General features: G+C 41.4%; 1 protein-coding gene across 2 annotated transcripts in view; it reads left to right on the top strand.

Moving 5' to 3' along the window:
• Positions 1 to 26,971, top strand: part of rbfox3a (RNA binding fox-1 homolog 3a) — a 611,006-nt gene that overhangs the window by 247,265 nt on the left and 336,770 nt on the right. For both annotated transcript variants that reach the window (XM_086272040.1, XM_086272037.1), the window contains exon 3: positions 5,894 to 5,954. In XM_086272040.1, coding sequence (XP_086128166.1) covers positions 5,933 to 5,954 — 22 coding nt within the window. In that variant the 5' untranslated portion in view covers positions 5,894 to 5,932. The remainder of the gene's footprint in view (positions 1 to 5,893; positions 5,955 to 26,971) is intronic.

Raw genomic sequence — 26,971 nt, 5'->3', positions numbered from 1 at the left:
CACTTTTACTGTCTAAGGACAGCGCAGCGAGACCTCTGCTTATGAGCAAAGAAAACCCCCAAAAAGACAAACAAGAAACAGCCAAACAGTGTTTGGAGTGTGTACTTAATGTGCTGTCTTGTGTAGTTGACGTGTAGTGTTGTGGATAGTTTTGTGTTGTGTGTCAGAACAATGAGGCAAAGAAATATCACTTTTTCTACTCGGATTTTACGTTATATGTCTGATTTTAGATCAATTGTGTTAATACAGTAAAAATGAACACATAACTATAAATTCAGACACGTGAGGTTGTGCTGATGATACCAAACACGGCAAATAAATAGTTTTTAAAGGTGAAATGTGGAGGAAACATCAAAAGTAGTTAAAAATGGCCAATTATAACCTGGACCCCAGAGTGGTAAACATTTTTTTTAAGTAACGCAATAGTTACAAGTAATTAATTACTTTTAGAATCTTGTAACTCAGTTACTAACTCAGTTACTTTTTTGAAGAAGTAACTAGTAACTATAATTAATTGCTTTTTCAAAGTGACTTGCCCAACACTGTTAATGAGTGCTCCGTGCAGGAGAGAAACAAGTGGCAGTTGGAAGTGGTCGGTCAGATTGGTGTGACTGAAACACTCCACCGTCTCCAACATAGTATCAGAATCAGAATCAGAAACTTTATTGTCATTGTCATGAGAACAACGAAATGAAGAATGGTCCCCGATCATTGCATCATCCCTAGCAATATCAAAATATAAATAAAACAATAAAATTCAATAAATAAAATAGATAGAATACTTAAAATACTAATAAGATGTAACAGTAAAACATTCACATACATTCCCACACACATGCTTCAGACCGTGCATAGATTAACACAAGAGTGGCGTGATGGACATTTTTTTGTAGTATTCAGATGTGTTATTGCAGTTGGATAACAGCTGTGTTTGAGTCTATTAGTCCTTGCTCTGATTGCCCTGTACCGTCTGCCTGAGGGCAACAGTTCGAACAGGGAGTGGCCAGGATGTGAGGTGTCTTTTATGATGTTTTGGGCCTTTTTAAAACAGTGGGCGTTGTGTAGAACTTCCAGTGTGGGGAGAGGGCAGCCAGTGATCTTTTGGGCGGTGTTAATGATCCCTTGGAGTGCTTTCCTCTGAGCCCCTGTGCAGCTAGTGTACCAGATGCATATGCAGTAAGTTAGAACACTCTCAATGGTGGCTCTGTAGAAGGACACCAGCAGTCTCTGTGTGATGTTATTCCTCCTGAGAATTCTCAGGAAGTACAGTCTCTGTTGGGCCTTTTTCAGCAGCTCGGAGGTGTTCACACTCCAGGAAAGGTTCTCCTCTATATTGACTCCCAGGAAGCGGAAGCTTGCCACCCTTTCTACACAGTCCCCATTTATGAATAGTGGTTGGATCTCTGCCTTTTTCCTTCTGAAGTCTATTATGAGTTCTTTGGTTTTTGAAGTGTTGAGGAGGAGGTTATTGGCCTTACACCATGACGTCAGCTGCTCCACCTCGTCTCTGTACGTAGACTCGTGTCCCTTGGAAATGAGCCCCACCACTGTGGTGTCATCTGCAAATTTCACAAAGATGTTGCTGTGGTGGCGAGGAGTGCAGTCGTGTGTGTAGAGAGAGTAGAGCAGTGGACTGAGCACACAGCCCTGGGGTGAGCCAGTGCTGAGACTCAGGGCTGAGGATGTGTGATGGCCAACTCTGACTCTCTGTCTACGGCCCGAGAGGAAGCTATTGATCCACATGCAGGTGCTGTATGGAAGCCCCAGGTCTTGTAGCTAGTGTGGTTATGGAGCACTCTATGTTATCAGGGTCGCGGAGGCTGGAGTCTCAGCTGTAATAGAGTGAGAGGCGGGGTACACCCTGGATGTATCGCAGTCTGTCGCAGGGCCAACACGGACAGACAGCCGTTCAGAATCACCCAGAGTACCTGGAGAGAACCTATACAAACTCCACACAGAAAGGCTCCAACCAAAAGACACCACAGAGTAAGTAGACTAGTTCAGACGCTTACCACTTCACTAGCTAAACAACTAGCTTTGGTGACGGCTAAACATCAATAGTACTAGGAGAATGACACTCTCCGGGTCATCATGGCTTAATGCTCTTTCAGCCTCTGAATCCACTTCTTCCTCCTCTGCCCTCCTGATGTTAATAAAAATTTTCAGTTAACTCTGTTAAACGTTTTTTCTGCATCTAGAGACAATACTGTTGTGGGTTGCGTGCTTCTCCCATACACTCTTGCAGTATTGCTCTGTCTCCAGCCTTGGTGGTGCTGTGCTGATACTGTTCCCCTGCCACTGTGAGAACACCTTGGTTGGTTCTCTGGAGAACCATGTGCCTTCTATTTCTTGGGTATACCAAATCAAGCGGCAGGCCAAGGCTCTGAGTCTTTGCTTGGCAGACTCAGTGACATTACGTTCTTATCTCCCTACTATTAACACTAACAAAATGCACTCTTCTGTGATACTATCTTGCTTGGCTGCTGCCTCTAAACATGCGTTGGTGGTTCTCGGTGTGCGGAGCTGGATGCTCGGGTATGTACTGTAATCTGATTGTTCTGTAAACTGTTTGAAATGTTGTTGTTTTTAATGCCTTGGCTGTATTTTTAGGTAAATAGCTGCAAAGGTTGTACAAAGGTTTTTAAAATTTACAATTTATTTTGCATTACAAGGTACGAAAAGGATTTATTGTATATGTTTGTGGTTTTTACAGTAAAAAAATATAACTTTTTCTACTCTGGTTGTATGTTTTATCTCTGATTTTAGATGAACTGTGTTAATATAGTATGTCAAAATGGAAAAAATAAATGTAAATTCAGACATGTGAGGTTGAGCTGAAAAGAACGACACCAAACAAGGTGAGGTAAATAGTTTTTAAAGGTGAAATGTAAAATTAAAAGTAGTCAAAAATGGCAGATTATACCGTGGACCCCGGACAGTTAAATAGAAACAGACAGTTTTGCATTTTGCAGCTGTTTCCTGCTTATTACACAGAAACTACCAGAGGTAATAACGTGGTAATAACTTATTACCACATTATTACATTCCTGTTTCTTTCTTGTTACCCTAAATAATGCAGTATATAACACAAACTAAATATATATGGTTGAAGTTGAGGTGCCCATGTTATCAAACATAAAACTTTGTGATTGCTGAGAGAAATTCCAATAAAAGTTTCCACAGGCGGGAATGATTTCCTGTGTCATTCAGTGGGACAGTTGGGAAATCTCAGTCTCTCACTGAAGGTTTTCCTGAGGCTAGCATGCATGTCAGGAAGGGGGGATATTGTCCAGCATTCTCCTTATCTTGGAAAAATCTGCGTCTCTGATACTACCTTAAGAAAGTCCAGTCCAGTTCAGTTTACTGGGCATTTATGCTCCTCCACAACAACCACATCGACTCGCTGAATTAAAACAAGGGTCGCAGGTTTCTTGATTCTTATAAAGTCTACAATCACTTCCTTGGTCTTTGCCACGTTGAGCTGCAGATAATTCTGCTCGAACCGCTTGACAAAGGAGTCGACCACAGCCCGGTACTACATCTCATAGCCCTTACTGATGCATCCAACACCAGAGTCATCAGAAAACTTCTGAAGATGGAGGTCTCTGTGGTGTAGAGGGTGAAGAGGAAAGTGGGAGAGGACGGTCCCTTGTGGTGCCCCTGTGTTGCTGATCACCTTGTCAGACACACAATGTTGAAGACGCACATATTGTGGTCTTCCTGTCAGGTAATCAACAATCCAGGACACCAGAGAAGCATCCACCTGCATCCCTGTTAGCTTATCACCCAGGAGGGTCGGCCTGATGGTGCTGAATGCGCTGGAAAAGTAAAAGATCATGACCCTCGCAGTGCTCGCCGGCTGGTCCAGATGGGTGTAGATGATTGAGAAGGCAAATGATGGTCGATGGTGTCCTCAACTCTACAGTAGCACTCGTAAGCAAAGTGAAGGGGACTCTGATGTGGCCGGACTATAGGTCGAATCTAATGATGAGTCTTTCCAGGGTCTTCATGACGTGGGAAGTCAGTGCCCCAGGCCTGTAATCCTGGGGGCCACTGGGACGTGGCATCTTTGGTACAGGGACGAGGCATGATGTCTTCCACAGCACTTGGGCCCTCTGTAGACCCAGGCAGAACAATTTCTGAAAGACTCCACAAAACTGGGGGCAGACTTGCCTTCATTTGTCTTCGAACCTGGCTGTGAGTGAAAGTGACAAATGAGGGAGGGGTGTCAGGACTTTCACAGAGACGCAGTGGAGTAGCTGCGGATCGGAGGCTGACTACAGGTAGGTTAATAGGGGGGGGGTGAGCATTACCTGCAGTGTTGGATCTGTTGAAAAACACATTCAACTCGTTTGGTCTGCCCCCAACTCCCCTGCTGTTAGTGAATCCAATGATGGTCTTCATGCCACTGCACACCTCTCTCATGCTGAGTTTCCTCTCTAGCTTTCTCTCAAAATGATTATTCGTCTCACTGATCATGCCCTTCAATAACACCTGAACCGTTCTCACCTCCACTCTATTGCCCCCTCTGAAGGCCCTATGATCTCATTAGTCACCCATAGGTTATTATTTTAGCAACCATGGAGAGTCCGAACTGGAACAATGGAGTTGGTGCAGAAGGTTATGTAATCAGTGATACACTCAGTAAGCCCACTCATGTCCTCACCGTGAGGCTCACAGAGTGTGTCCCAGCCCTGTAGTTCTGCCAAGGCCTCCTCTGACCATCTCCTAATGTTCACAGGCTCCCTCTTCATAGACACGTAGCAGGGTGAGGTGAATCAGGCTGTGACCTGACCTACCCAGTGGGGGAGGTAGGAGGAACTGTGTGTGTCCTTGACATTAGCATGCAGTAGGTCTAAAATTCTCTCCCCCTGGTGGGACAGACCACGTACTGTGTGAAAGTTGGCACCGTTGTGTCCAAGGTGACATGGTTTGTAACCGGGCTATGGCAGAGTGGAGAAGGTCCCATGCAGCTGTGGAGTTAGCAGGGGGAGGAACACAGACAACCACCAAGATCACAGGGGCAAATAATACAGCCAAGAGCGCACAATCCAGTGTCCAGACAACAAATCTGTTCTTTGACTGTTACAGCTACACCACCGGTTAACAAAAGCATCAAGCCTGCCCCCTCCTTTCTACTTACCATTCGCAGCGCTATCAGCCCGAACAGTGTGGAAGCTTTCCACAGATGCATTGTCATCGGGAATTTCCTGGTGCATCCCTGATTCTGTGAAGCACATCAAGCTACATTCCCAATATTCCTTCTGACTCCTGGCTCCTCCATTGTATTTGGTAGCGACTGAACATTGCCCATTACGACAAGAGACAGCTTAAGCTCCCTCGACTCTCTAGGTCACACCGCAGGTAACAGTTGTGTCACGACAAGGAGAATAAAAACTGTAAAACTGAGAAGTTTTAGAGAAAACTAATACAGTGAGCTCTGGGAATACTTAACCCAGCTTAATTCATCCCAGTCAGTATAAAAACACAGGACACAAGATACCCTGTCTCATACTGTGTGAATACTTGTCCAGTATACTCAGGTATACTAAATTACCATCTGATGTGTGTTTGCGTATTTTTGTTTGTGTAATGTTGAATCCACACACACACACACACACACACACACACACACACACACACACACACACACACACACATCACACACACACACACACACACACACACACACACACACACACACACACACACCAGGAGAAAAGATTTCCTCTCCTTTCAAAGTGCTGCTGTGCTGACGTATTGACCCGTGCTGTCTGACATTAGACATCAGCCTTGTGAGCCGTGTTTGTGCCACGCGTATGTTTGCTACAAGATGTGTTAAAATGTGTTGCTATGGCTAAGCCTGTTCTCTGTTTTTCTGCTTATCTAACAGGGCAGCGAACGCCTCTTCTCTCTGACCATTTGGACGTACATGGAGACCCCCACTTGGCCAGGTCAGTGTGCCTGTGTGTCTGTTACACTGAGTCAAATGATCTGTATGTTCCAGGATTAGTGAGTTAACTGATACAATCTACTGCACAGCTACCACAGTGTGTGTGTGTGTGTGTGTGTGTGTGTGTGTGTGTGTGTGTGTGTGTGTGTGTGTGTGTGCATGCAGCTGGCTGTCTTTGCAAGTGTGTCTGTGTGCACAGGGGGAGAATGTGCTGACTGCAGTCCTTTGGTTCTGGGCATGCCCATTAGAAGTGGCTATAAATCGTGAACGCAGTGCTCTCACTGTGTCAGCAGTCCGGCCAATGAATGGATATTAAACGCCACAAAAAAGCCTCTTTAATTCTGCCTGCATCCGCCACACCACTGCACACTCTTTGCCTCTTTCTCTTTATCTAGCTACCTATCTATCCATCCACCTTTTTTCTTTCTTGTTTTCACTTCTCGACCCCACCCCGCCCCCATCCCCTCAGCAACATAAAAAAGAAGTGGGTGCTTCAGCCCTGCCAAGCTTGTTGGGGTGAAAATATCCCAGTAAAGACTTGGGTATCTTTTATTTAGCAATAGCTTCAACAAAATATTATTTACAGCTAGTTATATTGGCCTTTTCCTCAAAAAGATTAGCTTGTACATATTCCCCCTCACTATGTTCTTTATCAGCAGACAGGCGGGTTGTTTAAAGGGAGGAACTTGAGAGTTTGGGTGAAGAAGAGCACTGAAAACATGGAAGAGCAGTTGTTATTTATTCAGAGACACTTAAAATATACTGTAATGTCTTCTTTTTGCCTGGGATCAAACCCTCAGTTGGGTGAGGCTGTGTTGCAGTGTTTGGGTGGTGAACATCCAAACGCTTGTCTGTGAGTGTTCGTGAGTGTTCGTGAGTGTTGTAGTGCAGACTCCTAACTGCTGGCAGTAAGCTCTCATTCCTAATGCTAACTGGATATTCTCTGCAACTCGCTGCTCGGCTCCAAACCTCCATGCTGTTCGATCATAAAAAATGTATTAGTATTTCGATTCAATTTTAGTTCTGAAGCATGACCCTGGCTGTAGGTGTGGCCATCTGTGCTACTGGCACATCGATACCAATCTAATCGGAGCAGGAAAGATCAATGATAACCAGCTTAGATCAGTGGAAATGTAGAGTCGAGGAGGTTCGTCAGCAGCCTCGCTTGTTGCACACACACGCCAGAGTGTTTCAAAATGGCTTCATTATGTTTGGTGACGAAGATTTTTGTGTTTGATGAGAACAAAGAGCAAATGCAAAGGGTTGAAGTGCGGAATGTAGTAATTAAAGCGCTCTGCTGCACTTCCTCCACTTCCTCCTTCGTCTCTGTCCCAGTTTGGCCTGATTCTACTTCCATCAGTGTTCATCAGCAGGCTGCTGACTGGGCCCAGTCACACTGACACAGCAGCTAACTGGAAAGTTGTGTGTGCCTCAGTCAGATGCTCACTCATTTGTTTGATTCCTTTAAATTTAATTGATTTCTTCATCATTAGTCTGTTTTGTGTATAGCACCTGCAAAGACATGGTGACAGGTTTTCAGGGACTGCTCTTCGACTGTGAAACTGAAAACAGCATAAACTAGAGAACTCATCACTGTGAGTGATATGCTGTGTGAGGCTGTGTCACTAGCTGTGAATGAGATGGCATTCAGGGAACCCGTCAGATTGGTGACAGGAGATTAGACGACCATCATATAAATATCTGAGATGTTTTTTATTAAATAAGCAGAAACAGCTATTGGACTCCCCCAGATGTGTGGTATGACTCAGTGATCACTTTATACCAGCACCGCACAGCACCGCAAGCAAGACTAATTCTGCACAATTGTGCAGAATTAGTCTGACACAGCTGCAGGTCTTGCAGGTCTGCAATCAAAGTGCTGCTTCTTTCAATAGTTTGACACCGTTTCTGTTTGGACACGTCCTAAGAAAGCACATCTCTTTTTTTGTGTTATTGGAACCCAGACAAAGACTAAAACATAAGAGACTCTATGGTGTATAGTATTTTCTTACTTTATAAAGCTTTTGAAATCTGTGTGGTGATGGCTGCTCCTGTGAAGCTTCTCAAAATGAAACATTCATTAGAGCCCTTTGACTGCTCACAGGTTAATGGAAGCTTTTGGGAAAGTAATTTAACCTGCACTGGAATGTTATGTTTTATATTTGTTACATATTTTCTATTAGACCAGTTATACTATTAGTTCCATAGTATATACTGAAAAGTAGTAGACGTGTGGGCATCACTCACATATAACATTCAGTGAGAACGTCTCCAACAACCGTCATCCAACACGGCTGAAAAAAATGTAACAGCTTAGCACATGAGTCACTGTGGGTCAACCAGCGACCACGTCCTACCTGCTGAGTAACTGTAGAGCAGGTCAGCTACTAATTAGAGGTTTGGGGGTTCGTTCTCAGGCTGCTCCGGTCTGCATGCCAAATATCTAATATGATGCACACACTGGAGTGTGGATGTGTGTGAATGTTTAATGGAAAGCACAGAAAAAAAAATGTTTGTATTAATGAAATATCTTTTATAAGATCCTCAGGTGCTCAGGTGGAGTAGAAACATGCTTTATAAGAACCTTTCATATACATAATTTGCTCTGAGATTAATAAAGGTTAATAATGATTCAGTCCATTTACCTCAGGCTGAGGTCAAAGAGTCTGAACAAACTCTACACAGCAAGCAAATGAGGCTGCACCCGGCTCGGGACGACACTCACAGGGGCCCACAATGCCCCCCAAAATCAGCCACAGCTGAGTCGAAGAAAGAGGTTTGAAAAGCTATAATAGAGCTAATAAAAAGCTGAGTGAGTCTGTTTGAGAAGGAGCTCCACGGCCTGCCCAGTAACAGTTAGTGACCAGAGCGTGCAGGTAATCACAGAGCCAGCCCTCCTCATCACTTCATGTTGACGTTGACCTTTTTTCTTTTTTTTTTTGCTTTGAGCAGCTCGTTCACTTAAATCTTCTAAAGATGTTATTTCCTTCATTCCACTCCACATAGTATGGACTCATCCAAGACAATGGGATTAACTAATGATGGATCCCTGGTCCAGCAAACTAATCCAAACTACCTAAGGCAATGATGGGAGCTGATTACGCCTGACTGGGATTAGTGGAATTCAACCCCATAGTCATTAGTAACAGGGAAACTATGAGAGGTTATTTGCTCCTCATTAAAAATTAAAGCTTGGCTTTAATGGTGATAACACAAAGCAACTGCCAAGTTGTTATAGGACCCTTACATTATTAATAGAGATAAACAGTAGCATCTGTCACTAAAGACAAAAGACCGTAAAGATGATATGACTGTTTTACTGACACACAACTGCATGAAATTGCAAATACAATATATTTCACCCTGAAACGGGTAAAAAGGCTCAGTGGGCACAAACTGTGACCATTTCACTCTAACTGTGAACAGACAGAAAGAGAGAGCACGGGGCTGTAAAAGCTTCTTTTTATGTTGCTTAAAGTGATGCCCAGTTGTCTATGAACTGCTTTTAACACTGCTAGAAAGGTCGTTACAATTAAAGAAGTGCTGCTGCAGCACAGAGAAATGGAGAAGAATGTGATGTGAGAAAGAAGAAAGATGTCAGCACGACGAGCGGCAGAGAAGCTTTTAGCCTTTCCTTACACGAGTAATGTCCAATTACTGCTGTGTCTGAGGCTGCAGCACACAAACTTCAGGTTATGGCCCTCTGAAATGGACTAATTGTCAGCTGCCGTGTATCACAATCAGCCAGTACGTCCTGCGAGCCATCCAGAGGAAAGGCACAGTTCACATTGAATATTCATGTTTTTGTATTGGTTATAATAGGCTCGAGCGCACTCGGGCAATGATTCCAAACATAATCATGAATAAGCTTTCCCACTGCACTGTCTGCTGTGAGCTTAGATGACCCCCGCTCTGTTGATGCTCCTCATCATGTGTACCGTTAGCTTTAGCTCACTTCGCTGTGACTTCAGAGCTTGCAGTGACCTCATACAAAGCTTTTGTTATTAGTGTTAGTAGTAGTAGCAATATTTTTCGTATTAGCAAGGCCCACAGCAAACGAGACGTGTTCTTGCCTCTGAACTGTGACACTTTCAAAGTGGTTCTGCTTTACATTGTACGTTAACTTTAATATCTTTTTTTGAATACAACTGTGTGACGAGACGACTACAAACACCCACAGACAGTAATAACTTCTGATGGATTTGGATTGTTTATGTTTATTATTCATCACCTCCTCCTGCCCAGCTCTCTGAATGTCAACAAAGGGACATTTGTCTCAACTATATTTTTATCTACAGTCTCAATGGTGACTAGAATTGCCAGCAATGATAAAGTCATCCAAACAGCCACAAGCAATTCAGTATTAGAGGCTAACCACATGATTTGGTCTCAGAAGTAACCAGATGTACAAAACACACATTCAAAAGAAGGGAGCGACTAAAATCAGAAATTGGACTTTCACCAGCAAAACTTCGGTATATGGTTTCCGTCAGGTCTCTGGAAAAGCCGGACCCAAAAGGACCCACACACATGCGCAAAAAAGTTGAAACGAGAGGAAGGAAGGAAGACCAAGACAAACAGAAACAGAGGGTCTGCGAGGACTGGAGGGCAGCTTCACTCTGAAACAGGCACAGAGGCAGATCCTTTGAATAACCGAGTTTCCAGATCATTCCCGAGTATCTGAATAAAGACTAAACTACTTATTTTACTAGTGTTCATGTCAGAACGTTATCCTTGTGCTGGTTTTCTTGGATATTTAAAAGCTTTGGACAGATTTCCAACAAAAACTGGGATTATGTCCGGTGCCGAAATTTCAGGTTTGGAAATTACAAACTATGACAGGTTTGGTTAGATGTGACTACTTTAATCTTTCACAGGGCTCATGCTCTTCTTCCTGGACTCTCACCCTGCTATCTCTGGCTAAACCACACTAAAAAAAAAAAAAAAAAAATGAAACGTTGACTTTAATTAAAATTATTTTGTCAACAGGTTCCATGAAATTTTATCTTAAAATGTTAGTTTAAAGCAAAAGTCTTTAGGTCATCTAATTTAATAAACTTTCATTAAAGTAACACAATCCTTTTGAAGTGAGCCAATTTTATAAAACTACTTAGGATTAAAACCTAAATCAAGTTATGTTGTTTGGACATGAATTATGTATTTACAGGTTAGATTTGTTTTGTTAACACATTTCTTGTTTGTGGTATTTAAATGTTAAATTTAAGTTAGATTAATAAAAATATTATATTTTCAGCAAACTTGTGCTTTACTAATTAGTTTTACATAAATCTACAGGTTCCACACAAATGAATTTAGTACAAGCCACTTATTTTCTTTATTATTTTTTTTATTTATTCATTTATTTGTTTATACATTCATTGAACATTTTTTTAAGAAAACAACAGCTGCACCACACAGTATTAGCCCATTAAGGTTAGTAACTAGTAGTGTGCACACAGATGCAGCATAAAGATAATGATTTTAAATTAAATGTCTCTGCCAGAAACAGAAGAAAAAACATTTAAGATCACATAATAGGCTGACCACAAAACCTTTAAATGAACTGTTCACCTTAACAGCCACAATCCTGGACAGCATCCATGCCAAATTTGTGAAGAACCGAATAAACAGGTTCCAGTCACCAGGTTAGATTAAAAAAAAAAGTAATAGTAATAATAATAGTAATAATAATAATAATAATAAAACAGTCTACTAATATTCCCAAAATCATATCACCATCACAAATAAAACTTTAATAAAACATGCAAACATTATGGTCTGACAATAAAACAGCTTGCCAGTTTTCAGTTTTTTGCAGCAGCTTAACAGAACTCATTCAACACTTGCCACTGTCAGCTTTTATTTTACCTCTGTATAGGGAAAAAACTCAAGTGGCAAACATTTTAACATGGAAAGAATTGTTTGTTTTTGAAAGGCGACAAAATACACATTCATCCTGCATCCTCTCTCAATGAAACCCTTTAAATCTCAATACTTTGAATAATCTTTTAGACAGATTCCATGCAAATTATAACAATGTGACAACATTAGTTATTCAAGATTTGGTTTAATACAGATAAAAGCTACACTAAAATTACCAACCAGGTATTCTTTGAAGAGGATGCTTGGGTCTTCATTCAGGTAAAGAGGTAGTGCCCTGAGGACACACTCCCTCCTCTTTTCAGTAGCTTCATTCTGGAGAGAGTGACAGAGGTACAGAAAGAGAAAACAGAAATAGTTTAGGATGACACATTATATGCAAAATGAATGACATATCCACTGCAGAGATAGACATGTACAAGACCAATTAATGACCACATGGACATGAATAGTTAACCTGTGGGCAGGGTTTCCACCACATTATATATGTCCATATTAAGCAACAGAGGGAAGGACAAACTAATACAGCATCTTTTTGCATTCCAAAATTACTTACAGCTAGCTGTTTACATTTGAAAGTGATCTTATAACGCCATAACATTTTGCTATGAACACAAAAACGCTGTGGCTGGGGCCAAAATTTGTCTAATTTTCCTCCCTGCAGCGCCTCCTTTTTTCTTGAAGACTTTTTGAGCTGGTCAGTGTATTGGTCAAGTTGCGCAAGAAACCTCAGAACAAGTGGAGCAGTAGTAATCCTCACAAGTTCTGCTTCCACCTAAAAACATGTCAACAAAAGTGGGCGATAAACAAACAAGAGAGAAAAACCGATCAGCTGATCATTGATCAGTTTCATGATTGAAGGAGAAACAGGAGAGGGAGGAGAGAGAATGAGAGGAGAAGAGGCAGCTGTGCAGCAAACACAGAATAACTCCAGCTTTGTGTCTTTTTCATTGTACCTGAAGTCCGGGACAAACTGCTCCTTTTCAGCTCAACACGAAACGCGTAATATTTTCTCTGAATACCAGACGATTCTGTTTTTTAGGGGACGGTTGGCAACTCTACTAACTAACCCTATGAATAAAATAAAGTTCACTATCAGTAACACCGTAGCACCCACCCAGCTGTATAGAAACTGCTAGCAATAACATATAACATGCTAGCTAGCACGCAGTACGAGTTATTGTAACTGACTGTAAAAAGTCAGCACAACGAAAATAAACTCCACCTAAATTTGGTTTATATCTGACCCAGATAGACTGCAGGTCAGAACTTCTTACCTGAAGTTCAGTTCACCGCCTCGGGTCTCTCCTCTTGCCTCCCCTTTCCCTCCTCCACCTGCTGGCCTCCACCACTTGCTAATGTTACTGAATCTGTGGAAGCTCCGCGATGCCACCACACGAAGTAACGGATAACGAGCCTATCTAAATCCCAGTAACGTGTTCCTGATTTTGGCATAATAACTAGTTACCGTGCTCATTACCACAATAATAACGTAGTTACTGTAACGCGTTACTTAATAACGCGTTAGTCCCAACACTGCTCATTATGCTTCTTCTTGACCTCAGTTAGCAATGCCAATCTCTCACTTTCAAGGCTGTCCTGCGTCTCTCCAGCCGGATAAGGAGAACAAAAATTTACCTCTGCCTTTCTAGGTTTTTTGACAGCATATGCTGGGTGATATCGATCAGTTGGTTTGTGCTTGAGGGAATTAATGCTCAGTTCTGGGCACTCCAAGTTTCTAAGCTTTGTCCTATAATTTGCCATCTTGTACTTGAGGCTAATCTTCCATCCATAGAAACTACTGAAAGATCCTTGTTCTCTTAAGCATGGATGTGCTTTGATTGAAGCTTCAGCTTCTATTTCCAAGTTTGCAGGATATGCCTTAAACATCATGATTTTCTCAGCTAGAGCTTCTAAAATGTCTGACTTAAGTTTGTGTCCTGGGTTCAGAAGCATTCCATTTGATATGAAAGCCTGGTTTGCACTTTGAAGTTGCATCTCCACGTCATACGGAAACTTTGGTATTTGGAATTCTGCAGGCCACTGAGATAGAGCTGTTTCTGAGTCAGAGGACGAAAGTAATGTCAGAAGATGATAGTGATGTTTCTTCCCCACTCTGGTTCATCCCAACTTCACCAAAGTGTGAAGCATCAGTCAGACGGATGACTTTCACTGTGCTCTTGTCCTGAATATCATCCATTCATTCATTTAAGGTTGATAAACTCATTATCAAAGTCACTGTCCATGTACTGGCGTCTAATGTCCCCCTGAATATCAAACTGACGTTTGGTCTCATCCGAAAGCTCCTCCACAGACTTTGGCATGCCCGATGCGATCGTCAGTTTTTCAGTATTGTTGGAAGCAAGGATGATCCGCAGTTCTACTGGTTCAAACATCATTCGATTCCGTGCTTCAGTCTAGAAAAGAAAAATATATACATGAACAGAAATCCAGATGTCAGCATCATGTTTCACAACGGTACTTAACAGAGAACTGAGAAAAATTCTGACTAATCTCAACAAAAACACTGATTAAAGGTTTTCTTGTCTAGAAGATGTACGGATGGGCCTAACAGACTGTTAGATCCAACAAGTCACCGGGAGTTAGAGGCTGAACATCACAATAAAGCCAGGTGCTACTTTAGGTGCTTATGCCAGTGAGATTAAAGTGCATATTGAGTAAGCCGTTAATTACAGCTGTTTATTCACATATTCATTGTGTCCTTTTGATGTAAGGATATCTTTCAATGTAACCATTCGAAGGGGACCAATGAAGTAGTCATTTGATGGGTACTTCTCTGCCGGTTCATCATATGTTATCAAGGACATTTTGTACATGGTTGCAGTTCAAAAGCTGCTCCCTATACCAAGACGAAAACTTGCTGACAATGAAATTCATTGTACCCTGAACAACACATATTCTTATTATCTCTCCAAATTCAGGTAGCCCATCAGTAAAACCACAGATAACTATCATTCTATTTCTGTAGTTGATCCCTCTATAGTCTGCACTTTTAGTTATGTTTACTTCTGTCATGTCAGGATACATCCATTTGAAAGGCAGAGAAATGTCATCTTTCAGAACCTCAAGAGGAACTCTTGATGCACTTGACACTTCAACTCCAGCTTTCTGTGGATGTAATGAGTGTAAGTGATAGGCAATCAGCAGTTGATGTTTCCTTGACAGTGTTAGAGCAACATTCTTAAAACACTTGGTATGATGAGCCACTTCCTTGAAAAAAAAAGTGTTTTCCCTCAAATCGCATTGTCAATAATCCAACAAGAGGGCCAAAACATTGGATCATCTGGGGGTAATGTTCCAAGTAGTGACGCTTTGGCAGAAGGTTTTTGTTGGGAAATGCTTCTTGATATTTCTCTCTGTGATCAGAAATTTTGATCTGAAGATATCCAATTGATTCTTCTGTATGGATCTGGGCAACAGCAAGTTCCACTATCTACTTTAAATCCAAAATGATTTCCCACACTGGATCACCATCAGGTATAACATCTCCAATCAAGAAGGGCAGCAGTCTTAACAGAGTCCAGTTTTCAGGTGCATTGTCACCTATTGTATTTTTTCTTAACAATGTTAAGAGAACTGGAGAACTGCTGGACGGGCTCACCTGAGCCTTCAGCGAGGACAAAAACAGGTGCGGGGGCCTGCTGGGCAGTTGCCGCTCCCACCCGCGGAGTAGGTACGGGCGCAGAGACTAGCGGTGCCTCAGCTGGCCTGGAAACTGGAGCAGGGACAAACTGGGCCCTGGCCCCCCTCACCCGAGGAACTGACACAGGTGCAGGAGATGGCTGGACTGCAGCTGCCCTGGGCGGAGGAGCACCGGAAGGCAAAGGAGCAGGCTCAATGAAAACAGTACCATCAAAAATAGGTGACGACCCTTTCCCACCACATTTAACAGTCCGTGCAGTCTTAGGTTTAGCAGTGTTCACAGTCTCAGAAAAAACAGACTCGGCAAACTTGGGTTTTAGCTTGTTCCCACCCCAACGAGCAGACCTCGAACTAAAAATCCCAGACGAATGCTTATTGTGATGAACTAGCGTGGGAGGATTCAAACCAAAACTGGCCTCCCAGTCCAAATCCTCGTCGAAAAAAGAAATCCCGAAAGTGTCTGAGGTAAGTTCATAGTCTTTACTGTATAACAGCTCAGGTGGAGTGTGGAAAGTGTAGTCCTTTTGACTCACCACCGGAGGTTGCTCAGACGTGTCCATATGACAACGATGTGAGCGCCATTTCCTTTGGGCAGAGGTAGCTGGCGTCGTGAGCAACTGAGCCTCCGGTGCACAGAATGGTGACGCTGAGGATGGAGCGTGAGCGCCTGAAGCCATGCGGAGGACTCCCAACTGAAGCAGCGGCATCTTGAGTGCCAGCAGAGCAACAGGTGGAGACTTCTGGCAGCTCCGGGGACCGCCGAGAGCCAGCCGAGTGCCATGGAAAATGCGCCCAACGTCAGGGGTAAGCCATGGCTCCCAGCGGAGTTCCTCCTCCAGCTGGGCAAAGGCTGCTCGGCGTCGCTCCTGAAGTTCAATGTCTGCTGGGTCCATAGTATGGTCGCGATCTTCTGTTATGAGTAGGCTGTGTGCAGACAGGAATCATGGACCCAAAAGTGCAGACACTCGGAGGCACAAAGTAAACTTCAAAAAACAGCTTTAATGCTGAACTAAAAAGATACCAGAACTGAGACTTTAAACATAAACTCAGGCAAGCAGACAAAACACACAGCAAAATAAATGGTAGATCACGACACAGACACAGAGAAACACAGGGCTTAAATACACAGAGGGAGCAATCAGGGAATGAGTAACAGGAGGGAAACACAGCTGGGGCAAATGAGGCTTAACGAGACAAGGGGAAGCAAAACCAGATACATTAACCTCAGACAAGGACCTTCAAAATAAAACAGGAAACATGACACAGACTGAACTAAAGACACAGACTCGCACGCACTGCAACAGAGGGAACAGAGACGTGGGACCAGGGCAGACACAGACACTGACTGGACACGGGGATATAGCAACTAAGGATACACAGAGACGCGAGCTAAACAAGGGGATACAGCTGACAGGGGAGACAGAGCAACTAGAGAAGACAGAGACATAAACCATAAGACAGAACTCAAAGAAAGCAAGACTAGAAATAATAAATAATATAATAAACTCAAAACCCCTGGGACAACAACCCAGGCATCCTAACAGTTCGTGGACCAATATGTGGACGGTTTGTTTTATCTTTTCCCTTATAGTGAAAACTGACAATCACTTTATTTAAAGAGTCCAACGTGATGTATTTTTTGGATATGAACATACCCAGACACTGTGCAAGTTCCACTGGAACAACACCTTCCAAAAGATCGTGGAGTATGTCAGGTGGATATCCAGTTGACACATGAAAATGAGAAAGATTTTCCGTCAGCACACACGGCCTTTTTACTCCAACACAATGTTTTCCACTCTCTACTGCATGTTTGACATGTTGTTTGTGCAGGTCTTTGGATCGAAGACTAAACTCTCCAGAAAGTACCGGTTTGGTCTGAAAGTCGCTGAAGCGTCCTCTGCAAAATCGACAAACATACACTCCTGAAAAGCTCTCCACAAAACCTGCAATCCCATGAGCACCTAGATTGTCTGCAGCTACACACTGTACCGTGCCTTTTATATTTTTTCCAGTCTGTGGGACAAATACCCCATGCTCCTCCAAGACAGCCAAATCACACAAAAGAGGTTCAAGCACTTTTTCACTTTACCCATATTCTTTGACGTAGCTGCTTTTACACAGTATTGCCAAGTACATGGATGACAAAGAGGAGTGTTGGTCCTGGGATAAGTTGCTTAATATTGTATCCTTAATATTAATATTGTATTTTCTTTTTTGAAGTACCGAGAGGGTTGCATACTTCAAACTCATCAATGTAAAGCATCACAGTAATTCTCAATTCATCAGCAGACAGGAACTGATTTTGTTTGAAAAAGTCTGCATCTTGAAATGATCTGTATTCTTCTTGCGTAGTTTCAGTTTCCTTGGATTGAGCATTGTAGTTTTCTACTATGTCATCTACTATACCATTCTTTGTTAGGAGCTGTTGTAGGGCCTGCAGTAATGGTATATATTGGTAGGTATGGTTGCTCTCCTTATCCAAAATATATTCAATTGGTTCAATTACATGGAACTTTTTGCTGAAGTACTGTTTCTGCTTAAAAGCAGTCCCAAGAGTACCCATATGTCCAAGTGTTTTTGTCAGCGGGTTAGAGATGCAGACTGCAGAGGCCAAATCCTCAATTTCTTTCACATTAAGATTAATATGACTGCTTTGTACAAAAAATGGTAACTATGGCATTTATTGCAGTCAAGGATGCAGAACTCATCAGGAAGTGCAAGTCCTGCAAAAATTCATCCACTGCACTGCTTGGAACATGGAGTACATTTTCCAGCTTAAGCAACATTGCTGCAAATTTCTCTTCTATCAACCTCTCATCACTTTTAGAGATCCCTGCCTGAGACAGATCTTGCGCTTCCACCTGACCTTCGTCGAATACTCCACTGTCTTCATGTTCCCCCCCTTCAAGAGCTGGCCTTTTAAAACTGCCTCTTACTGCTACTATTCCACCTTTAAAGTCACTGTAAGAATAACCAAGATCTATTTTTATGTGATTTGAATGTTCCTTAGATGTTTGTCCTAAATGTACAACCTTTGAACATGCATGGGACCGTTTCATTTTCTTTCAGATGCAAATTTATGTGAGTAAAATACTTTTCAGAGGTAACTTCAGAGAATCCAAAAACATGGCAGCTGAATCTGGCCAGTGACAATGGTTGCTGTGATTTCTCTCTGTTACGAACCCTACAAAACCGGGACATGAGTGCATGACTTGAATGTGCATGGACAACTAATATATGGGCAAGGATATGGGCGCCAGTGCCCATAATCTGGATGTTTTAATCTATGTTTAAATAACTGGCCCCCAGTTGAGGTCTTTGCACTGCAACCTTTTCACTGCCACATTCAGATCTGGAGAAGAAATAAAAGGGGTGGGTCAGTAAAGAAAACTTGACTCGTAAAACAGTTTTCTTTTGAAAAAGTATGACAGTTCACATACCACATGCAAGCTCAGCAGTACCACATACACCACATCAGTATAAGAGGGAGCAGGTAAAGGCCAGGATCTGAAATTTAGAAAGCAAAACAAGAAATTACAAAAAGTTAAAAATTATTGATTTAATTACAAGTAAATAAAATCTTACTCAGAAGAAAAGCAAGAGATCGACACTTCCATGTGCCAACTTTCTATAGAAAAAATTATCATCAGGTCTGTCAACCTTCTGTCTGTCCAGTTATATTTCGTCAATAATTTCATTTAAAAAAAATGTAATGTTTATTTAACAAAATTTATTTTACAACTATGTTGATATGTATAACTCTGCTAGGAAACATGCTGTCTTTATAGACCATTTTCACATAATACAGATGACAGAGCACAACAATGGTGTCACAGTGGCTTTCGGCCCTCAATTTTTGGATTTTAAATGTCACAACTTCATGCTATCATTGTTATCCTATTAGATATTTGTGTGATTCTCAAACTACAATAAAGCAAGTGGAAAAATATCCTAGAACCCCTTCAGCTAATCCCTTTAAAAATACCCATTAAAAATGTGTCTTACACGTTCTGCAAAGTAAGGACATGTTAGCAGTTAATATAGTTGTTTACAATAACCTGAGATAAACAGACACACTAAATTGTATCATTTGTACTATTATATCTCATCTTAATCCCAGGTTTGCTCTATGAGGGACATACTTCATCTGTGCCTCTAGCGCACGTTAAAAAAATTACAAGCGCAAATGTTGCATTTTGGGGAGAAAATTATTTTGATCGTAGAAAAGTTTAATTTGAGCGAACAAAATTCATTTCTGCATGCAAGAAATGAATTTCATTGGTTTCTATTATCCATATACACTCACAATAACAGCCCCTCTCGCTCAGTTGTTTGCATTTGCTCTTGCTCAGATCTTAGTTAAATCAACACCGCTTATTCATATTCAATAAACCTGTGCATTTTGTGTTGATGAGACGTGATTGAAACATGTTTAGATGAAGTAAGGTGAGCTCTTGGAATATTTTAATCCTTCACGATTTTGTCATTTTATTCCAAAACTGTTCAATAGCTTTTACCCCAATGCTACTTGGTCACTTAAATACTACATGTTATCTTCATATTACATAATGTTCAACAAAGTCTAAAGTCTGGTTAACATGAAGTTAAATGGATCTACAACAACTACCATCCTGCAGGGGGGCTGGGGCGTAACCCTGAAGTGACAGCTCACCAGTCTATCACACAGAGACAAACAACCATTTGCACTCACAGGAAATTTATAATCACCCATTAACCTAGCTTTATTAACTGCATGATTTTTAACTGTGGGAGGAAACCAGAATACCCAGAGAGAACCCACTACAAACTAGTCAGAGCACAGATTGGAACCCAGGACCTTCTTCCTGTGAGGCAACAGCGCTAACCACCACACTACCAATCGGTACTGAAAAACAGGAAAGGCGACTCAGCTTGACTGAGCTGGAGGCCTTCCTCAAACCACGATCCAGAGTTGTCGAGATGAAATCACATGCAGTGTTGTGAGATTTAACATCGCTATATTATTGACTTACTTCACTCAAACATTATATGAACAATTTAATATACCCTCTCTGCATTCATGCAGTTTCTACAGTCTATAGTTACAAGCTTTAAAGCATGAGGCAACTGTGCTGAATACACGCAAGATGCTTACATAAATCCAAGAGATGGCCAATCCCTTTTTTTCAGTGTATCTCTGCTTGTCTATGGTTGCTGAAGATGATCTGGTTGTGATGGCTTTATCTCATTGCTTCATACTTGGTTTACAACCAATCGCTGAGAATTAGCACCTTCAAGTCTTAGGACTTGGTTCTCCGATGGAAAAGGGTGGAGTGCAAACTGCCGCCAGAGCTTACTTTATATTTTTACATGCTGTAGTGCCATTTTTGGGAGTATTTCAAGTTGCTATACATCATTACAACTGTTATAGCCCATATTTTAATAATATGTATGCATTAAGTGCATAGTAACTACATAAATTGCAAAAAAGTGCAATAAACTACAAAAGAATTGAAAATCGTTTTTGTTCTTTTTTACATACATTTCTACTTGCAGAATTTTAAGAGGTTTATCCCTCAAAACTTTAAATCCAAAAAAGTTGCAAAAAAATAGTTTACAACAACAGGAAATTTATTTTGAGTGTCTTCATAGTTTTATTTTTGAGATACACCAATTTTTATATACTGCAGGAAAAACGAAAAACAATCCTATGATGCAAATTTGCAAAGAAAACAGCAGGTGCATCAAAATAAACTATTTCCAGCAGTGCAATTCGAGTTCTAAGCATCCCAGAAACTATTCAGAAAAGTCAAACATGACTTATAAAAACACCAGTACAGGCTTTTAAGGCCTACAAGTAAAAAACTACATTTTCCGCGAAAATGACATCACTTCCGGTTTTAGGCAGGTAATGGCGGACATTTGCGTCTGTTTCAATGTGGGAAGTGTTATGAACAGCTGATCGGATCGGCAAAGCGTGTTTCTGGAATATTATGTTTTTGTTCTTGCAAGAGCTTTTTATGCAATTTTTGCAAAGCTTTATGTGGAAGGAAACCGTGACCGAGGACAAGCTGATGGCATAAGATGTAAGTACAACTCCTCCGGTTTCATATGCAAAAAAATTATTGTGCTAGCTTAAGCAGTTCCGGTTCTACAGGGATTTAAAAATAGTTACGCAAAACGGAGCGTGCTGCTCTGACCAGCTTTAAAGGGTTAAGTAGATCTGGATGATTGGGGATGAATGGATGGAACATTTCATATGATAACTAACAACACAAAGTTGCAACAGGCACAAAAAAATTCCAGTTTTATTGCATGTTCAGTTCTCAGTTGTCTGGAGTAATCCTAACGACAAGCCAGATATAAAATAAGATAAGATAACATAGGACAATTCTCACAAATACTCATCAGACTTTAAATACATGAACTGACCACTCAAGACCACAAATGCATAAACAGCTTTGACACTTTTATTTATTTATCTTTTAGAAAACGTTATATCAAAATTGTAACTAAGAGCAAGAAAGAAATCACTATTGAACATTTAATATCCACAGCACAAAAGCAGATTTGCAGAACATGATTATCAGTTTGGGCATCTTCCTGTAGGAAGTAAGGCCTCATTACTGAAATGAACACTGAGTTCTCTTTGCCTCCCTTTAATAATGTCCACAGCCTATAGAACAGTGAGCTATATGTGTGAATACAATAAGTGTTCAGTCAAAAACTTCCTGAAGTCAGAAATGCTGAGATCCAGGAAGTGTGAGGCTGCAGTGTCCTTCTCCATGAAGCACATGAAACTATACTGGTAGTCAGAGATGGGCAGTAACTCGTTACAAGTAATGTTACTGTAATCCGATTACTTTTTTCAAGTAACGAATAATGTAAGGGAATATTATTGCAAAAAAGTAATTAGATTACTGTTACTTTCCCATAAGCACGCTGCATTACTGTGTTGCATATAATTAAATTTTTGCCAAATGCAAAGTGCATCAAATTAAAAGATTAAAACTAATAAACTAAATTTAGACAGAGGCTTTGATTCAGTTTTATATGACGGATTATGAAGAAAAAGTCAAGCTGGGCTGAAAGGTCTACTGCTTTATCATGGATTCAGGTTGTGTATCATGTTTTTGAAAAGTAACTAAGTACTAAGTAACTAATTACATTTGAAAAGAAATGATCAGTAAAGTAACTGGATTACTTTTTTGGAGAAGTAATCAGTAATTAGTAACTATGTTGGATTTAAAAATGGCTGTGGTGATTAACAGAGGAAAGAACTATGTGTTAGTCAGAAGTCTGATATAAAAACATCCAGCTGCTGCTGTCACATGTTCAGGTCAGGTGGTTCCACCCTCCTCCCTCTAAACCTGGTTCTTCTCTGACTTTTCTCTCTCTCACTTCTTTTTGTGTCTCTCTCTCTCTTTTTATTCTCTCGTTTATCATTTTGACAACAGCGCAGCTACTTTTGTGAAATTGAGAAAAATGTTTAAGTCAGCTTTTCTCTTTTCTCCACATACCTACATCCATTCCTCTTGGCCATTAAGATACGTGTTTATGACTGTGTGCATGTATATTCACTCTGTGTGTGTGTGTGTGTGTGTGTGTGTGTGTGTGTGTGTGTGTGCACTCTTAAGAGAGAGAGTGGAGCAGACATGAGTAATTTCTGCTCTGCACAAAATACTTTATATGATACTTGTAGACGATTTGACTGCAGTGAACCTCCTTAGATTTTTCCTGCTTAAGTTTAAACACACATTCAGACACAAACATTTAGACACACACATACACACACACACACACACACACACACACACACACATTCCACAATTCATATCAAAGAAAAAGAAACATACTGATTATTTTATATTTGTGTGAGAAAATAACATCCTGTTATTTTCTTACACAAAAAAACAGGATGTTCACTCACAGTGCGTGTTAGTTCACACAGGTGTTCTTCATCGCCCATGTGTCACATCCAGCTCTGATGGGTTGTGCATGTTTCTCCTTCGTCGTATGAAGTATTTAAAGGAGTGAGAGAAAATGTTCATGTCTTTTATACAATAAATACTGTGGAGTGTAACTTGGAGCTCTCTAAGAGAGCCATGATTGTGTATTAGGATTAAAAATGTGTTGAGATTAAAAATAATGTACTGGTTTGTCTTTCTCTGCTCTAATGGAAGAGATCGAACAGCCTGTAACGGGATGCTCTGTGTTAGCTGGAGAGCTCAACATATCAAATCAAATCAAAATCAAATCACTTTTATTGTCACATTACATGTGCAGGCACACTGGCACAGCACATGCGAGTGAAATTCTTGTGTGCGAGCTTCACAAGCAACAGAGATGTGCAAACACAACAACACAAACGAGCAAAATACAAGAATGGCCAACCTGAAACTAATAAATATATGTACAATATATAATAGTGTATGCATTTCTGGATGTGTATACTAAATATTTTCCTACGTGTGTGTGTGTGTGTGTATATCAGACTGCTTAGGTATGTTAACCTGGACAGTGAAAACAGTGTCTAAAACGGTGATGCATGTTAGTCATGTGATGCAGTCATGTGACCAATTAAACTAAAGTAGCGGAGGGCATTACACAGCAGTTGTTTTGTTTGCTCTCAGTTTTGACAGCCCTATTAAAGAATAATACAGTGGGGCAAAAAAGTATTTAGTCAGCCACCGACTGTGCAAGTTCCCCCACCTAAAATGATGACAGAGGTCAGTAATTTGCACCAGAGGTACACTTCAACTGTGAGAGACAGAATGTGAAAAAAAAATCCATGAATCCACATGGTAGGATTTGTAAAGAAATTATTCGTAAATCAGGGTGGAAAATAAGTATTTGGTCAATAACAAAAATACAACTCAATACTTTGTAACATAACCTTTGTTGGCAATAACAGAGGTCAAACGTTTACTATAGGTCTTTACCAGGTTTGCACACACAGTAGCTGGTATTTTGGCCCATTCCTCCATGCAGATCTTCTCGAGAGCAGTGATGTTTTGGGGCTGTCGCCGAGCAACACGGACTTTCAACTCCCACCACAGATTTTCTATGGGGTTGAGGTCTGGAGACTGGCTAGGCCACTCCAGGACTTTCAAATGCTTCTTACGGAGCCACTCCTTTGTTGCCCGGGCGGTGTGTTTTGGATCATTGTCATGTTGGAAGACCCAGCCTCATGGGATGCAACTCAGTATTCTTCTTCCTCCAAACACGACGAGTTGAGTTTATACCAAAAAGTTCTACTTTGGTTTCATCTGACCACATGACATTCTCCCAATCCTCTGCTGTATCATCCATGTGCTCTCTGGCAAACTTCAGACGGGCCTGGACATGCACTGGCTTCAGCAGCGGAACACGTCTGGCACTGCGGGATTTGATTCCCTGCCGTTGTAGTGTGTTACTGATGGTGACCTTTGTTACTTTGGTCCCAGCTCTCTGCAGGTCATTCACCAGGTCCCCCCGTGTGGTTCTGGGATCTTTGCTCACCGTTCTCATGATCATTTTGACCCCACGGGATGAGATCTTGCGTGGAGCCCCAGATGGAGGGAGATTATCAGTGGTCTTGTATGTCTTCCATTTTCTGATGATTGCTCCCACAGTTGATTTTTTCACACCAAGCTGCTTGCCTATTGTAGATTCACTCTTCCCAGTCTGGTGCAGGTCTACAATACTTTTCCTGGTGTCCTTCGAAAGCTCTTTGGTCTTGGCCATGGCGGAGTTTGGAGTCTGACTGTTTGAGGCTGTGGACAGGTGTCTTTTATACAGATGATGAGTTCAAACAGGTGCCATTCATACAGGTAACGAGTGGGGGACAGAAAAGCTTCTTACAGAAGACGTTACAGCCAGAGATTTTCCTTGTTTGAGGTGACCAAATACTTATTTTCCACCCTGATTTACCAATAAATTCTTTACAAATCCTACCATGTGGATTCATGGATTTTTTTTTCCACATTCTGTCTCTCACAGTTGAAGTGTACCTCTGGTGCAAATTACTGACCTCTGTCATCATTTTAAGTGGGGGAACTTGCACAATCGGTGGCTGACTAAATACTTTTTTGCCCCACTGTATCAGTCTGTACATGCTCCACATAGCTAATTTTCACTCACGTCTGCAACTTTGTACTTTTGTGTTACTCGCAGCAACAGTACTGGAACGTAAGTGTTTTCGGCCATTTCAATGTGGACGCACAACTCTGTGAAAATGACTGAAAACGCGGTATGGACTTGGAGCGTTTTCAGTCGAAAACGCCATTTTCATATCGCCAGTGTGGACGTAGCCTTAGTCCTGGCCCTCTGGTGTTCTGTGCCTTTGGTGGGAGGAGACAGACGTTTGAAATCTGGGTATCCTGGTAGCACTGGGCAGCCCTCAAGTCCTGCCAGCCGGACTGATGCCAGCATCATTACCTTTTTAATTATGCTTGATCCACTGTGTCCATGTGGAATTCTCAGGGTTGCAGCACAAGAGGAAACGTGTTTTAATAAATGTCAGACTGGATCCTTATTGGCAGCTGCATGCTTCTGCTGCTTCATCACTTCCACTGTAGCACCTACTGGACTCTACTGCAGTGTGTGTGAAGATGAATATGCAAGTTAGTGTGTGCATGCAGTTGTTTTGTTCCTGCTCTATACTCTGCTCTTTGTATTTAACACAATACAAATGCAGACAGAAGTGACATGTGAATTTGTGAGTCAGTCACTGAACTAACACAGCCTCAGCATGTTTGTGTTCTCTGCTCATACGGGCGTCATGTTGTCCCTAACAACAACAGTCACTTCAAACTGCATTAGATTTCTTCATATTTCTTCACGGCTGCAAGTAGGGGTGACGTGGGCCGCGAATGGCCCCCAGGCTGCGAGTTTGAGACCTCTGATCTAGACAGTCACAACTTTTTCTTGTGTTTGTTTGGTTTTTGTGTAAGATAAAGGAATTATTAATTACATACGATTTTTTGACTGAGCTGTCTGTTACAGTCATGATTTTAGTATAGATAGAAAAGACTGAAATTAGTGTGTCTGGGTCGGTTGTTTGATGCCTGACCCCTCTACAGGATTAGATGTGCTTGAACAAACAGTAAACCTGACCTGATCTCATTCCTAGAGCACAACAAAGTGCAGTTATGAGCCAGCTGCTGGTGCATCGTGTGATTTTCTGAACACGTTTGTATTCTTCACTTTATATTTGCAGTGTTTTTTATCCATTAGTTGTTCAGTTCTGTTTATTTTACAGGCTTGTCTGGAATGAACATTGCATTTAGGTTATAAACTCAGTGTTACATGACACCGTTTCATGCTACCTACTTCATGCTACTGTCCCAGTACAGCTTTACATGGATTAACAGAAGAAAAAAGTCCCGGGCTTATAGTCCTGCAACAGATGAGTCCATTGACCACAGATGAATGTATCATCCTCAAACAAAGTACCTGTCAAGTATTACTATTATTAGTGTTACAGATGTTAGTGGGTTTATCTAGATGATC

Source organism: Aulonocara sp. 'chitande type north' Nkhata Bay, linkage group LG18, assembly GCF_057382095.1.
Source record: "Aulonocara sp. 'chitande type north' Nkhata Bay isolate Kocher_YH1m ecotype deep benthic linkage group LG18, A_spYH_male_GT1.1, whole genome shotgun sequence".
Taxonomy (NCBI): domain Eukaryota; kingdom Metazoa; phylum Chordata; class Actinopteri; order Cichliformes; family Cichlidae; genus Aulonocara; species Aulonocara sp. 'chitande type north' Nkhata Bay.
Note: the sequence above shows the minus strand (reverse complement) of the source record. Positions and strands in the feature narration are given on the sequence as shown.